Source organism: Carassius gibelio, chromosome A22, assembly GCF_023724105.1.
Source record: "Carassius gibelio isolate Cgi1373 ecotype wild population from Czech Republic chromosome A22, carGib1.2-hapl.c, whole genome shotgun sequence".
In the NCBI taxonomy this organism is placed as follows: Eukaryota; Metazoa; Chordata; class Actinopteri; order Cypriniformes; family Cyprinidae; genus Carassius; species Carassius gibelio.
Window position 1 is genome coordinate 2,668,074 of NC_068392.1, and position 17,697 is coordinate 2,685,770.

The 17,697-nt window shown below is 38.1% G+C and overlaps 1 protein-coding gene across 2 annotated transcripts in view; it reads right to left on the reverse strand.

Annotated features, from left to right (window-relative positions):
* The window catches only part of LOC127942792 (fibrillin-2), a 70,035-nt gene that overhangs the window by 41,329 nt on the left and 11,009 nt on the right, over positions 1 to 17,697 (reverse strand). For both annotated transcript variants that reach the window (XM_052538744.1, XM_052538743.1), the window contains exons 5-14: positions 15,766 to 15,861; positions 15,336 to 15,431; positions 10,886 to 11,083; positions 9,192 to 9,317; positions 5,627 to 5,752; positions 3,707 to 3,859; positions 1,820 to 2,023; positions 1,598 to 1,738; positions 1,330 to 1,449; positions 109 to 234 (exon numbers count right to left, since the gene is read on the reverse strand). In XM_052538744.1, the coding sequence (XP_052394704.1) occupies positions 109 to 234; positions 1,330 to 1,449; positions 1,598 to 1,738; positions 1,820 to 2,023; positions 3,707 to 3,859; positions 5,627 to 5,752; positions 9,192 to 9,317; positions 10,886 to 11,083; positions 15,336 to 15,431; positions 15,766 to 15,861 (1,386 nt within the window). The remainder of the gene's footprint in view (positions 1 to 108; positions 235 to 1,329; positions 1,450 to 1,597; positions 1,739 to 1,819; positions 2,024 to 3,706; positions 3,860 to 5,626; positions 5,753 to 9,191; positions 9,318 to 10,885; positions 11,084 to 15,335; positions 15,432 to 15,765; positions 15,862 to 17,697) is intronic.

Here is a 17,697-nt window from a genome sequence, read left to right on the forward strand (position 1 = left end):
TAAGCAATCAAACTGGTGAAGCATCACATTTTTAGTGAAAGCGTAAAAACTTGAAAAAATACATATAATATGCAGTTCAGAGTTTGCAATCGCAGTTTAAGTGCTTACCAACACAGTTCTTCCCATCAGGACTGATTTCAAAGCCAGCATTACAGATGCACTGGAAACTTCCATCTGTGTTCACGCAGCGTCCGTTACGGCACATAACGCCGTTCACGATACACTCGTCAATGTCTGAAGCAACGGGAACAGATTAGTTACAGGTGTCAACCAGAGGGTTTGACTGAGGGCTGACTTTTACCATGGCATTCATTGTAAATGGATTATTAACAATGAATTGTGCCATTTGAATTCTGTGTGTGCAGGATGCTGAGCACAGTCACATTATTTGGAAGTTTTGCTTCTTTTAAGTGTGTCATGCAAAATAAGCTGAAATTACCTTAAATTAGAAATGTTGACTTGGAAAAAAATATATAAATAAATAAATAAATATATATATATATGTACATGTTGACTTGGACACTTAATAAATTTAGTTGAAGTTAAGGTTGAAGTATAGATTGAATAAGTTCAAACTGAAGTATTAAAATAACTAAAATTACTAAAATAAAAATGAATTAAAAGTTATATATAAATAATTTAAAAATATATAAATAATATATATAAAAATATATAAGTCGCTGCGGTATATTTTTAGCACTAGCCAAAAAACATTGTATGGGTCAAAATTATCGATTTTTCTTTTATGCCAAAAATCATTTGAATATTAAGTAAAGATCATGTTCCATGAAGATATTTTTTTAAATTTATAAATATATCAAAACTTAATTTTGGATTAGTAATATGCATTGCTAAGAACTTAATTTGGACAACTTTAAAGATGATTTTCTCAGTATTTGCTCCAAATGGAAAAATGATTTTTTTCAGCTTTCAGATGATGTATAAACCCCAACTTCGAAACATTTACACTTAAGGAAATGGTTTTGTGCTCCAGGATCACATATATATTGTTTTGTGTGTGTGTGTATATATATATATATATATATATGTAATGTAATTTAATAATCTTGCTTCAATTAAAATGTTACAAATGTAGTTATAATTTAAATATTATCCATTTACTGTCCATTTTCTAAATTGTTTAAAAATATGACAAATTAAGTAATGATAATAAAAATACAAATATTCTGGATATAAGGAGTAAATGATAAATGATGATATTTCCTACTTTAAAGCAGTTTTTTTGTAAAAATGTTAGCATTAAACACCCTACAATTAGAAATTAAAGAAATGCTCTTGGCATAAAATATAATAAATCATGCCACACACCAATGCAAGCCTGTTTGGTGGGAGTTCCCTGGTATCCGTCGTGACATTTACAGTGATACGATCCTTGTGTGTTGACACAGTCTCCATTCACACACGGGTTACTGATGCACTCATCCACATCTGAGGGTAGAAAGCAGGCGTATGAGAGCCCATTAACACAATTAATCAATAATATAATATGTTTATAACCCTGAGGCATGTGGAAGTCAAGCAAACGGCCTACAGGTGGCAGCATTTCAGACCATGTCAACATTATGCACAGGTTTACCGATACACTCCCCGCGCACGTCCTGCCTGTATCCCATGTTGCATTCGCAGCGATAGCTGGTTGGCGTAGGAATACAGCGGCCATTCAGGCACAGGTTGGTGAAATGCTTGCACACGTCGATTGTCGTCTCGTTCAGCTGGCCTGAGCACAAACAATAAAACACCATTGATTTCTTAGCTCCGGATTGTTAGTTGAAGGTAAAAACTGGCAACTTCCACTCACTGATCTGAATCTTCTGGCCGCCGTTGCCACCATTGCCATTTCCGAAGGTGTGTTCGCTGCCATAAATGTAGCCACCGCCGTTTCCGTTCTGCGAGGGACCTTTGCCGTAGCCGCCGATGTTCAGACCGCCATTGCCGTCGTGGATGATGCCGCCGTTACCGGTGGTAAACGGAAGCCTCTGGATGCACAGTCGCCTGTATTCATCTACGATTACACAATTGATGCAATATATATATATATATATATATATATATATATATATATATATATATAAAATATAATTTATATTAAATACAGTGCTGTCAAATGATTAATCCAAAATTAAACGTTTTTGTTTACATAATAATTTGTATGTGTACCCTGTATATTTATTGTATATATATATATATATATATATATATATATATATATAAACACACACACATGCATGCATACATTTCCAAAAAATTTTATGTTTATATATAACAAATATTTGTATATAATATAAATTATATAAATATAAATATATACATGCAGATACACGTAAATATTTTCAAGGCTGAGGATTTGGCAGCTGCTTCGCTCATGCATTATTGCTGAAGACACACGATGGTGACAAAGAGGATGGGAGAGCTTAAAACACGCAGGTGTGAAGACGTAGGAATGAGAGAGAGTATTTATTTATCCCGAGGAACGGTTGCTCTGCTGACCTGACATATGTGTAGCGTGATTTTGCAGAGAGGTACAGCACGCCTGGAGTGTCTCTTCAAAGAACACTACATAAAGGTCACCGCTCGACATCTAAAGAAATTCCTCCTTAGGAATTATGTTTTTATTGTAATGCAGTATGAAAAGAGTCAACACTCTTTTTAGTGTATCATGACAGGATCATAATGTACTTTAAAGTCAGTTCAGTATTATATTATAACACCACAAAGACGGCATGAAATTCAGTTTTCTTTCTGTGTTAAAAAATTCCCTGTTGAAAAGGACATTTGGGGCTTTTTTGAAGGAGCCAACCATTTTTAGCTCGTATTACAGCCGTGAACTATGCTACTTGCTATTGATAGGCAGAATCAAAAGCTTCAAAAACGTTCTAAAAAGCCATCTTTAAGGAGTATGCTAGCATACTGATGTTAGCATCAATGGTAACAAACATGGACTAAGAACTACAAAAAGTTGAAAAACGTTCTAAAAAGCTAATTTTAAAAGTTTTTATATGTTAATATATTTTAAAGGTATGCTAGCATACTGATGTTAGCCTCAAAGCTAACAGGTGTCGACAAAAAACTTCTAAAAAGTTTTAAAAAGCATATTTAAAATGTGTATTTATGCTAATTCTCCTGTAGGTGTATGCTAGCATACAAACGTTAGCCGCAAAGCTAACATTCATGGATTAAACACTTCTAAAAATTGTAAAACATTAAAAAAAAAACTCATTTTGAAAGTGTCTACATGTTAAATATCTTTTAAAGGTATGCTAGCATACAAATGTTAGCCTCAAAGCTAACAGACGTGAACTAAAAACTTTTTTTTTTAAAGTTGTAAAACGTTCTAAAAAGCAAATATTAAACGTGTCCATATGCTAAATATATTTTAAAGTATGTTAGCATATAGACATTAGTCTCAAAACTGACAGACATGGACTAAAACATTCTTAAAAGTTAAAAGATGCTCATTTTAAATGTTGTAAAGTTGTAAAACATTCTAAAAAGCAAAAATTAAATGTGTCCATATGCTAAGTATCTTTTAAAAATATGTTAGCATATAGATGTTAGCCTCAAAGCTTATAGACATGATTTAAAAACTCTAATAAACGTTGACAAAGTTCAAATTTCCAGCATTAGCGATAGTAACAGTGATGCTTGACCTAAAAAAAATGCTAATGATTATCTATAGCCCACTCACCAGAACCTCTGACGGGGCACATCTCTGGGATGTGTCCGAGGGCCCAGCAACGGCCCGTGTCACAGCAGCACTGAATCTTGGTGTACTGACCAGACAGTTCGCTCGCACAGCGGCCATTCGCTAAAGATGCGAAACACGCACCGACCCGATGATCTGTGAGGCAGAAAAAGAGAGATATCAGAAATGCTTGCTACTGTTTTTGGGTAGTATGCATACTGTAAACAATGTGAATTTCGTAAAAAATTAAGCACTCTAATTGTCAAAAGTGCTGATATTTACACAAATTTTTAACTTGTGTAACACAAATGCTTTTCTCGCAAGTGCAGTCGCACCTCGCAGGAAGTCAAGTCTACGTGTGCCCTGTACACGATCCCCTAACAGGAAGTTGGTTTATGAGGTGAGAAGGTAATGACCAAAAGCATGCGGGGTTAAGACGATACGTTTCGCAAGTCAAGGTCAAAGGCGGGGGCTGGTTGTGATAGGTTGCGTACACATTAGCATGTGTGAATCATGCGAAAGGAGGGTGAGAGTTGATTAACTCCGCTAATGAACCAGCACTTTGCATTACATCAGGTCCATTTGGAGTAATTTCAGCCATTTATGTCGGATATAAGACATAACCCTTCGTCTGGAGGCTCACACTCCAGAACTGCATCCTCCAAGGATCGACCTGGCCTGAGGGGCGCAGGGTGGATTTCGCAAGCTTGGTGACGGGAACACTGGCTTTAATTGGAAACAGACCTTCTCGATCCTCAAAGTGAGAATTTTTTATGTGTTTTTATGGCTAAATGACTCCCAGTGGCCTGGTTCTGTGAGAAGCATAGTACCAGCCGGGGGAAATGCAAAGATACCACAAAACTTTTTTGCCTTTTTTGGTTTCTGGCCTAAAACAATGTCTGAATAGCTTGTTGTTGGTTACTAATAGCATGCTTGGCCTTTGGAATAACACCCACTGATGAGCTGCGCACAATTATGAAAGTAATAGCAACAGTCAGTTTTGATTTTACATAAACTTTCGAACATTCTCCCATGACGTCGTGCTCCAAAAACCATTTTGGCTTCCTAGAGTCTTTGTTTTGTATGTCAACATGTAGAAAAACCCACAGACTGCTCGCATTCTCCACCATGACAGGATCCATACGTAAAGTTAACGTTTGCCATAAATCCACACTGGTTTCTGGGAACAAATGAAGGCCACATCCATGCGTCATCCATGGACGATATCTCATGGTTCTTTATTCGCACCGGGGGACCCGATGGATCAGGGGGTTACGAGAGACTTACAGGGTGGAGGGAGTGAGAAACTCAAAACGGCATGTATAAAAAAAGACATAGAGAGAGAAGGGAGTGTGAGAGAAATGGACAGTCAAGAGAAAAGACAGAGGCGATGCCAGAGCCAACTGTGCCTCTACATCACTGTACTGGAATGTTAGCAGGAGGAAATAGCATCCACGTGACTCTGTTTTCACCGTTGTCCTCTAGCAAGTGATCCCCCTGAGACCGGATAAGACCATGCGAGACCTGTTCGCCAAAAGAAACCAACAAACTCTCCACATAACCAAAGACTCAAACTAAAGAAAGACTAGTCTGTCTGGATTGTGAAGGAACGGTTTCCTTTGTTAGTATTTTTAAAGGCAACATGCAACAGTCTGTATTGTATAAAGCACTATTTAAATAAAGGTGGCTTGACATACAGAAATTACACATTTGACCTAACACTTTTGCGAACTCATCTAGGTTTATTTACAACTTTAAAACAACGGTTCTGTCCTGTTTGCAGTGAAAGATACAGGCCTATACACACAAGCCCAGGCTTGAATGCACGCAAGTTCATCCCATGAGTCATTCAAGCACAATGATGCAGCCCAGGATTGCAAGGACACGGGAACACATGTGTGTTTGTGGATGAAAGAGTCTCACCGACACATCTGGAGCCGTCTGTGCTGGTGACGTATCCCCGCGGACAGGTGCACACGTAGCTCCCGGCGGTGTTCGTACATTCCCCACCGTCGCACACTCCAGATATAGTTGTGCATTCATCGATATCTAGAAATTCAACACAATGATGCATATCCTGCATTCGTTAAAAGTCCAAGACCAAGTCTTAACCAGACAGAAACCATGCAGTATTAACCAAATTAGAGAAGACACATTGTTTAGGAGAAACATCTAAGCAGCAACTCTCATTGGATTCTACATTGGGAGCAACAGTTGAGAAAACCAAGAGATCTCATTGGTGGTTTGTGCTTTTAAACTGGCATCGTCCATTTCCTCATGGTAACGTAATGCGACTACGGGCGCGAACTCGAAGTGAAACTCGACAGATGGTAAAGAGTTTTCTTGGTTTTTACTGCGTGCCGTTCTTGTATTTATACACACGTGCAATTAAATTTATTTAGCTGAATTATATGTGGACGTTGTGTGCTGGATTTGTCGCATGAGATTGAGGTGGGATGTGGGAAGATCATGAGTGAGTACGTGTTTGATGTGTGCGTGGAAACCGGGGCTCACGGTGTGCCACAGCAGCTGAAAACAACATTACTGAAGTCATAAAAACCTCGTCAAAACTAACCCGCTCGTCAGCGGAGCTCCAAAAGCAGGACTTGACTTTAGTCAGGGTGGATGTGAAGCTGTATTGAAAGGAAGCAAATGCCATCATGACAGATGACTGCTGGAGTGTGTGTTCACATCCTCATATGCTAGGAAAACACTTTTTTTGGAGGGTTTCACATTTCAGATGTTGTTGTTTCTCTGATCAAATGGTTATGTTTAGTTAAACTCTTTATTTAAATAAAGAGAAACAAGAAAAAAATAAAAGGCTGGAGTATAAAAAACATTAAAAATGTAATGTATATGACACTGAACCCCATTATTTGGGTTTAAAAGTGGTTTAAATATTAATGGTTCTAAATAATGGCAACATTCCAAGTTCTTTTATTGCCATATAACAACTTTTTCCAACTGTGATGTCAAAAAAAAAATGGTTCTAAGGTTCTTAGAACTTAATTACTTGAAAAGGTTCTTCTAAGTTCTAACTTCACGGAAAACCCTTTTTTTGTTCTTTTAACACCATTAAATAACTTGATAATCATACGTTTCATGTTTTAATGATCAAGTTTTAATTATGTCCTTGAAGAACCTTGTAAAGTTTTTCTAATTCCATTAAAATATTCAAGTTCTTATATGATAAAAAGATTCTTCGGTTCTTACAATGCCACTTTTGAACTTTTTTAAGTTCTTTTAATGCCATTAAACTTTAAGTTCTCCTATGAATTAAGAACTTATAAAGGTTCTTCCAAGTTGTTGTGATGTCATAGAAAAGCCTTTTTAAGTTCTTATGATGTCATAAAAGGTTTCTTCTATGACTTAAGATCCTAAAAAGATACGTCAACTTTCTGTGACATCATATTACCCTAAAAAGTGTCTTCTATGACCTATGAACTTGAAAGTTTCTTCTACAGCAACATAAGAACTTAGAAAAGCTTTTCTATGGTATCATTAGAAAGGTTCTTCTGCAAGAACTTAACAGAACCTTTTTAAGTTCTTATAATGGAACAGATGATGAACTAAAACTATCCTGACGTGAAGGCCTTTAATGTAACATTAAAAATCTCATCTCAAGAGCTCATGACAAATCACAAAATATAACAAGATCTGCTAAAGCTAAAGTATTTATTACTATAAACTTTCTAGAGCTACTTTCTCTTAAATTAGCTCCTGGCTTCTGTAAGTCTCCTCAGTACGTTCTTAGAGTCAGAAAGTGCCTCCGAGGTGCACCTCATGCCTTAAATCCTGGCCCAGGGCAAGACTTTTAAGCAAGACCATTGTCTTTTAATTAAGCGCTCCCCCTCGTCCCACAGAACTACCACCTGGGGTTTTTCCACCCTCCACGTGGCTTAAAAGAAAACAGAGCAGCACTTTTCCAAGCAACTTTAGCCGTTCAGACTCAAAGTTCAGGGTGTTTCAGTTATCACTCGAGTCTCTAATTTCTCTCTGGTTTGCTTGAGAAAAGTCTGCTTGGGTGAAGCCTGCAGGCAGAGGTCTGCTTCTTCTCCAAACCTTCATTTTATTCATAGCTTTGTCCTTCAGGGTCAAAATGTCATTCAGATATAAACTAATAATCAGTGAGATTAAACTGGTATTAAATGGACACTTCTACTTAAGTTTCCAGCTTCTAAGAAAATAAATGTGTCTCTCAATTTTTCTAGCACTGTTTTATTCCTGTATGTCAACAACAGTGCATTTGTGCCTAATAATATTCCTACTCAGGAATTTTATGACAAACATCTGAGACAAAGTAGATACTTGAATGAGACATAAATCAAGTCTCCATTAATTTCGCTTAAATTAAATTATAAATATTAGAAAAGACTTAAATAAGAAACGTTGCCTTGTTCTTTAACTCAAATAAAATTATTTAAGGTGCTAATTGAGAAAACTAGTAAATATAATTCAAGTAATATTTAAAATATATAGACTTATAAAGTAAAATGTATAGAATAAATATAGAACTAAAGTTAAATAGAAGTAAAAAAGACAAGCACGAAATATTTATAAAAACTTAAATTAAACAGAATATATATATATATATATATATATATATATATAAGACTGCTTTCAATTCATTATTCGATTCATTTTAATACAATAAAATGTAATACTTTTACTTTTATATAAATAAATACTTTAAAATACTATGTATTTTATTTTCTGTTCAGTTATATTTTCAAGAATATATTTATTCAAAATTCCTATTTTATTTTACACCTATTGTTTTCATTTATTTGTTAATACTGACCATTTTCTAAATTTGTACCATTTTGCCATTGCCATTTTGGCAATACATTTACATTACATTTACATTTATGCATTTAGAAGACACTTTTATCCAAATCTTCAGGCTATATATTTTATTTAAATTTTTTACCTGGGAATTTTCTTTTCTCTGGGAATCGAGCCCACAACCTTTTGCGCTGCTAATGCAATAAAGTATTGTAATGCCAAAACAACACACTAAGTAGAAATAAAATACTGTGGTAGATAAGAAATAACCTCACCCATCTGGTATATAATAGCTGTGATCCACTATCTCTCTTTCTTTGTCTCTCTATTTAGGTTTTATCTTAATAGTCCTAGAGGGCAGGCTTGGATCCAAGAACTGCAGACCCCCCACTTTACAACACGCCTGTTTGTTTTCACTTGGCATTGTTAAAATTCCACCCAAGCACCACTAATGTTAAAGATGGACCCCAAGAGGAAAACAGTCAACCAGCTAAATCAGGAATGTGAACAGCAATATTCCAGGCAATATTCACTGGATCCTCAGATCTGACGTCAACATTTCATGCGTATCAAAAACTTGGAAACCTTGCATACGACTCAACTCAACTTTTTTCCAATTACGAGTTATGAACTGGACTGAGATCATCATCTTACTGTTCTCTGACAGCTTGCGCGGTTTGGATTTCGTGCAGTAATGACGTACCTTCGCACTTCTGGTTGGTCTCACTTTGCCGGTGACCCGCGGGACATTTACACTCATAGGAGCCCACGGTGTTAATGCAGTTTCCTCCAGCGCATAGTCCTGGGACAGCCTGACACTCGTCCACATCTAACAAAAAGAGAAACAGAGCATAAGAAAACACATTCAGGGCCGTACCTGTAGTGTTTGAACACAACTTGACCAGACACAATATCCCAATATAATGCAATGCACTCGACTTGCAACACATACATAAAATAAATACAATTTACAAATAACCCGGAACCGGAAGCATAATAAACCATGTTTTTAGCTTCATAATTTATTATTATCTGCAAAAAAATGCACACAAAAGTAAATGAAAAATTTTAAATAATGGTATTTTTCTTGGCAATAATTGTTGTTTTTAAAATAGCATATCTTTTTGTGTAAATTGTTCATGTACAACCAATTAAATCATTGGTCTTTATTTTAAAAATCACAGATTTTTTTTTTTTCAAGGGCCCATGTAAATCCTGGCACAACCTGAGCTGCCGGCTTTGTTCGAAATGCAGACAGTAATTTTTTACTACAACAGCAGCATCTAAAGCGCTTAAAGTGAGATCCATTATGGGTTTTGGTCACTTTAAGAATCTCTCCTAGGTCACTTTATATCTTTGAGAGGGTAAAACACATGTAACATCTATGTTAGCTCACAGTCTGGACATTTTCTTATGGTCTGAACTCAGACTTCAGACTGAACACAACTACAGATCTTTGGTATTGTCTGGGTTGGATGACGCTTACATATCTGGCTAACATCTGTCTCTTTTTCGATGATACACACATTCACTGCCAAAATGCAGTCTGCAGGCTTTCAACCTGTATCCAATAAGCACCAAATCATTGGTTCTGTCTACTAACGTAGACCTAACATAAGTTCTGCCATTAAATGCCATCAAACACAAACAAACTATGGAAAGCTCACTGTGAGATACGCAAATCCTCCCACCCAATTGTGCACATGTGTGTGCTTTGTGCTTCATCCAGAAAGACTTTTGCAAAAGCACTCCATCTTTGGGCAAATCCAGGCCAGACTTGGAGCTGACTCTTATGTTGTACATTGAGGGGAGGAAAAGAATATCTCAAGTTAAATAGAGATGCTTCTAATCATTGGGAGGGGTTGTTTTTGAGTTTATGTGTGAAATCAGGGTGGCATTTAGTATTTTGTCTCCCAAAATATTTCTGAATATTTCTATAAAACACTGTGCAGAATCTACAGCACTGAGGCAAAAGAAAGTAGTTTACAGACTGAATCGAATGAATATTCATGACTAAGGTTTATAATGTATAACAGGCCTTGAGAACAGAATTAAATTATGTCCAACTATGTCCCTGAAAATCAAACAAGCAGTCCAAACAATATGGCCCTAATTATAAACAAATGTGACATGCCATTATGTAATCCCATTTAAAACACTCCCAATGGAAGTCATCTAAATATTTGACTCTAATAAGAAACACAGTGGTGAAGTGTCCTCTTGGACACGGACTGGAGTGGTATGGTTTACCCTAAACAGGCCATGACCTCTTTTAATGTCATCTGCCACGTCAGGCTAGTCATTAGCGTAAGAATTCACCAAACATGTGAGCCAGACACTGAGAAGGAAAGAACATTTTGTTTATATGCCAGCAGGAATGTTGATGCTCATTCTTACCTTGACAAGCACCAGTGCGGATGTTGGGTATGAAACCTCTTCGGCAAGGCTGGGGTTGTGCAGGGCACATCTCACATGGGTGACCCCATGCTCGCCCGATGGTTGCACAACACAACGTCTTGGTGCACACAATGCCACTCAGCTGACCTTGGCACATTTGGTTGTTGACTTGTGTGAAGCATGGCCCAGTCCGGTAGTCTGATTTTGAGAGGGAAGAAGAGCGTTAGAGAGTTCAATAAGTACATGAAAACAATGTGGGTTTTTATACAGTTTTAAATAAAGTAAAAAAAAAAAACTTTCACAGGCCAATCTCAAAACCATAAAAACTTCTAAAACTGTCCTAGAGTGGTGTACTGGTCTAAGCTGACCTGGTCTGGTTTTGTAGCACTTATCTGACTAGCTGGCCAATTGCTTGACTAGAATAAACCTGCCAAGACCAGCAAGCCATCATAGGCTGACAAAACCTTTCAATAATATGATAAGACAAGCGCTAACAAACATTATGACATGCAACCAAGAAATGAACCCCACCAGAAATCACATTTGTGGATAAAGAAAACAGAAGATTCATATTCTCCATCACGCAGCTGTTTCCCAATCATTGGAGGTCGATCAGGGAATGCCCTGACATGGATTCTCTTTCACGGTCTTATAATAGGATAACCAGATTATAGCTAAGAAAATGCTGGGTTGCATCAATAATGGCAATTTCCATGATAAACCATCTTGTTTTTGGCTGAGGTCAAAATGTGGGATAGTGGGACATTTGGAGATTTGGCCATGAGCTTTGACTTCCTTTGTGCCAGTTGCCAATTGAGTTGACTTAATCACATTAATGATGGTTTGAGCATAAAACAAACCAATTCGACACTGACATAAACTGAGCATTTCAGGATGCAGCAATTTCTGTTCAATAAAACTCTTAACAAATGCCCTGCTGTACAGTATTGCATCCTCCGAGTCTTTGCTAGTGATGTTTTGACAATATTATTAAACGAGATCCTGCATTTGTTTGGGGTACAGTGTGAGAGTCAGTTTACTCTAGCGGGATATGAATGACTTTTTGACCATAGTCGTTCCTCAAAGAATTTAACAAATCTTTCCATATCATAATATTTCATGCAAAACAAAAGATCATATATCCATACCCAAGAGGGAGGGAAATGGCACTAAGAAAGTAGGTCATGAGGATAAGACAAAAAAGGAAGAAAGGCCTATGAAGATTTCCCCCTCATGTGTCTTCAAATCCCTTTGCTGTCCCTTTTTCTCGTCCCTCCTGCACTCCCCTGATCTGACCGTTCTTCCTGGACGATTTAGGGCTAGGAATGCAGGTCCTCTCCAAGTTGATTCAACCCACTGCGATCATCCTATGCACATCTGGGATTGATTAATTATGCCTGGTCAGGACTAGGGTGGGACAACCTAAGGCCTATATGTGTCCATGCATTTCCAATTCTCCAATTCATCGGCCTCTCTATAATGCTTCTTTGACTCTTTCTGCGAGTGATGATATTCATATGGATAAAGCCTTCTGGGGCGTATCTATGAAGTCAGAATTTCTTGATTTAGTAATTCCCCATGTTAGGAGCAAACAAATGCAGTGCTTTAAAAATAGTGTCTATAAGCAACCTTGGGACTTCTACTCTGAGGTAGCTTGCACAGCTGACTAAGGCCACCATTTTGTCTATTTTGACTCGACTTATGTCTGCCATAAGAACATCCTTAAAGCTGTCCGGGTCTATCTAACAACCCTTTGATCTGCAATGAAACTGGAGCCTGGGAGTCTGAAGACTCTGGCCCACATCATTCGAAATCTGTCTCATTTTTTGAACCAGCCAATTTCATGGCCAGAAGAATCAATTCAGTGTAACACGGTAGGTCCACGCTGAAGACTGGACTCCTTTGAGCACTTTAATACACAAGATCGCAATCTCGCAACAGATCTGCAAGGCAAAAGGGAAAGCGGTTAACCTCAATGTCATGTTGGCAAACTGGGCAGCAATGCACAGACCTTGGTTCCCAGAAGCAAGCAGACTCATATTCTGGAGAAGGGGGGATGTGTCTGTGATGCAGACAACATTCGGAAGTAATTTCGCCTTGATTACAGTTCGAGTGGCTTGTCAGATCAAAACCATTCACCTACACCCTATCCTGCCAAACGCTCACTCACCTCTACTTTCCGTTTAGTCACCACAGTGTTTCCCTGCCAGCGACTTCTGCCAACTATTCAGCAGCGTATATTATCATGAATCATGGGGCAAGTTGGAGAAAAACAGTGCCTCAGAAGGTGACTGATGTGTGGCATTCACACTTATCCAAAGATTGAGCCGGCAGAATAATTTGGCAGGAGGAATTCCAGCTTTCTTCACACTCCAATGACTTGGCCTGTTTTTAATCATCCTCTGTGCTAATGGAACAAAAGGAAGTAAACTGCCATGAAAGACCTTCTAAAAAATAAAAAAATCAGCCAAAGATAAGAAAATCTAGTCTGGAACATTAAGCCATAGGGACCAACTGCATTTGGAAACCCCAAGCGCAGCCAAAAACGTGCTCAAGACTCAATGACTGGGAATAGTTGCTCGCTTTGTTGTCACCTATTTCAGTTTTATCAGAGTACACTCCCAAATAAGAAATGTGTTTTCACTTGGGGAGAAGCAGAAGTTCATTCACATAGGTTTGAAGAAAAAGAGGGGGTAGAAAGGAAACATTAGACGCTCAAGCATTCCTGTGAAAGGCTTTGAAGAATTTCAGACAGATCAACAAACTCTTTTACTGCTCAGTGATTTAGAGTATGGCTAAATAAGACCGGCAATCTCTTCACATCTTATCTCTGTCATACACATCCAGCAAGCCAAGGTTTCAACACTTTAATGACTCCCAAATGAGCCAGTCCACAATGAGTCCAGTGAGCCTCAGTCCTTTCATTCATTCATTCTCTTGTGGTTACAGGAGGATTAGTCACATTTCATTGCTCGGAAAACCCTTTTCTCTAGAATCCATTGCACCACACAAAAAAGCAATGCCATCTGTGCTAAAACCGTGGTAATTGATGCTATTGAACTCAAATTTAATAGTGACCCAAGACCTTGAGGAAAGTCAACCCTCAACTGTGAATGAGTATTACACGTACCTTTTATGGTGTGGGCCATGGTAAAGCGATAACACAGAGTACACGTGGCTAACGGAAAACTAATTAGATTGGGCTAACACCATTCTTACCGTTAACGCACTTAACTCCCCCTACAAACCGTGCCCAACTCTTCTGCAGACAACTATTGCCAACTAGCCAACTATTGTACTTCAGTCTTTTCAGGTTCCAATTTCTTTGTTACTACCTCTTTCTCGGAAGGCGGTTCTGGCTTTTTTTTGAAGAGGAAGAAGAAGAAAAAGAAGAAGAAGAACCAAATAGAGAGACCGACATCAGGACTTTTGCAAAACTGGATCATCTTTTGGAAATTCATCAACTGTGTGAAATCCAGGCACTTGATGATAAACAGGCATGCCTGAGACAGGCTAAATAAAGAGTCTATCTCTACTCTTTAAGTGTGAAATGACTAAATGCTTAGTGTGACATTTTAACAATCTACAAGCAAGGACCTTGAGGGTAAGTCTGGGGAGTTTCGGAGACGAGAGTCTGGTCTGAATGGCTCTGGTCGGGTGGCCCAGAATGGAGATGCCGGGGGGGCAGCTGGTGTCCTTTGGATGGTGCTCTCCATGTAAAGAGATTGTTTGTCCTAGTTCAGGCCTTGCTGTGTATACACAGCTGGGGTCTCCATTTCTTGGAGAACACCCTCTATCACCCACCACCACCACCCTTTCCTGTCAGAAAAGTGTACGGCTCCACACAGAATTGTTCTCTTGTCATTTCCACCCTATTTTATCTACTGCCAGATGTCTCCCAAACTTTTACACCTCCCTGCGTTGGGTTTTCAAAGGGAACGATTGCACAAGGGGGATTCGTGAAGGGGTGGGGTCACACAGAGAACCAGACGCAGGAGGGTGGGGCACTGAAAAAAGTGTGCTTGGGGCGCTTCTATCTCACAATTCACACGGCCTGATGGGAGATGCCTTTACGGTCCTTTCAGTCTGTCATTTTCTCATAACTCCAGCCAAGTATTTCACCTGTGACAGAACGTCTCGTGCACCCGTGAGGGAGGCTTTCGTGTTTTTTTTTCACCCCAGATAACCTCATTGTTCCTGCTCTGAGAGACGTGGCCACAATGTAAACTGTAGCATTAATTTCACACCAGCTACAGCGAAGGGGGAAGCACACTGCCTCAAATCTAAAGTATGTAAATTTCTCTTTGGAGCATTTCTGGGTCACATTGACACAGTGTTACCACATTCTTGAAGCAGGCCTGAGACGGTAAACAAACCGCACATCCTCACAGACGTCAACACAATTAAGACTGGAGGAAATATGAATTTTGGAAGCATAGCAGTGGCTTACCTCTTTCACACTGCGGTCCAGTAAAACCGTAGACACAGGCACATCTGTTGGGTCCAATACAACGACCACCATTTTGACATCCACTCTCACACACGGCTACAGAAAGATGAGAGTCAATTTCAATGAGAGAATTATTATGTTTTATCCTAGATAATTAAAAAAAAACATGCAAATAGAGTTTTGAGTTACTATATGGTTCTTTGGGATGTTTAGAAAGTTCTCTGTGCTTCATTAAAAGATCAGTGAATTAAAAAAATATGTATACACAAATAAAACGTTAAATATTTAGAGAGATATATAGTTGGATTTAAACACATTCTAAGATCTTTTGTGTCTGTAAGGCAAACTCTTATAAAATCATCTATTGTTGTGTGTGTCTGGGCAGCTATGTGGAGATGTCTGGACGTTCTGAAAAGAAAAATTCACTTACGCTGTCCGCAGTGAGTTCCTGTGTAGCCGTTCTGACAAGAGCAGGCATCTTCATTACAGACCCCTCCATTCATGCATCTGACGCTGCAGGACTGGACTGTACAGAGACGAGAGAGGTGATTATAATTCGTCTAGAGTGCTCAATTGTACTCAGCCTAACAATGAACCATGCATGCAGCGAAAAGTAACTCTATTATCTGGGAATAACACTATAAAATTCAGTCAGAAACATTCTTTTATTACAAAAAATTAATTGATTAATTTCAAGGAAATGGTTCAAAATGTTTTCTAATAAACTTGGCATTGTACACTATGAATATTGTTGCCTCTGTGATGAATTGCACCAAGAGTGCGGTGGAATTTCCTTTTAAACACTCAGAAATTGCTTAAATAAATATCTAAAAAATAATTACAGAGAAACAGCAAGTAACACACTAATTTAAACATGAAAATTTAAAGTAGAAAGACTGAAATAGGATCCAATAATCTTCATTTACAACTTTGAAAAATCAAGTAAAAGCAAGTAAAAGTTCCCATGTGGCATTTTTCACGTATTAACATAAGAAATGCAGAAATAATGAAAATTATAATATATATAATTTTTTTTTTTTTTTTTTTTTTTTTTTTTTTGCTGTATTACACAGCCTTACATTTTTTATATTGCTATATTATTCATCTTTGCATAGGTAACTGTATGAATGCCTTCACATGGGTATACATTTAAGTTTACTGTATCTCCCTCTCACTATTATGTGTATGCATTTGAGAAAGACCTTTAATTTTTATACTTTTTGTGTTTCCAATATAACCAATTGCCAATTCACAATTGTGGTAAGAGCAATTCTACCAGACATTTTTTTTGGACAAGTAGATTAACTTTCCACCAATTTTCACGAAATAGGAATTCTCTTGGCACAGACAAAGTCACTTAGAGAAGAATTTTCAGGAGAGTTTGTATATGAAAACATTGTGATTTAAAATTGCATTTAGCTGGCATAAGCACAATGAATCATTTCAGATGGGAGTTTTTCAAAAGATTCATGTTCCCAATCGGTTGCATCAAAACGTTGCTCTCGCCAAACTCTTTGGTACTGTCTAAACAAAGGCATCGTGCCATTACGCTTCAGCCCTAATATAATTCAAGCTACTACTTATCCCAGACAAAAAAATATGTAACAGTTATTAATTTATTCCTTTCATCTCTGCCTGCCATAATCTAATCCTTTAAAACAAAACTTTTAAAACTTTCTAAACCTATTTTTTTTGTAAAAAATAAAATAAAATTCAGATTTCTGTCTGATTTCACATGAAAAAGGCTGCTGGATCGAGATCAAACATGAGTGCTTTTTGTTTTTTCACTGATGGCATGCTTTCAACAGCAAGGCCTGTAAATGTTTGAGCATGGGCCGTGTTTTCCTAAAGCACAGGAAATGACTTCATTTCATTGGCTAGACCTGCTGACGGCCCCCTACAGGTGGTTCATTCGCTGATCCATGCTAAGTGAGCTGCACGTGCTGAGACACACACGCCAACACACACATGCGAAAGGGGCTCCCCGAGGTCCACCACCCCACAATGCACCTCTGTCTGTAGCAGTCACATCTGTCAGTTTTTTACAAGCTACGTTGACGGCAGGAAACATGAACGAGGCCGAGAAACAGAGGTCCTTTATGGCCGTTTCTTTCTCACGGCTTAGTGTGGAGTGGAGATCCGTGGCCTGTCGACGTCAGGTTCACCAACGAGACATGATGGGGTTTAAGATGAAAACGAATCGTTTCTTGAATTGTAGCAGGGAGCGCTAGTTCTTGTTCTGCGCTCTATTAAAAATCCAGAAATTCATCTTAAGATCTACTGGCCAGGATTATTATCTAAAACTAAAATGATTAATAACATTTAATATGCGAAATACAATAAACTAACTGGTTCACATCAG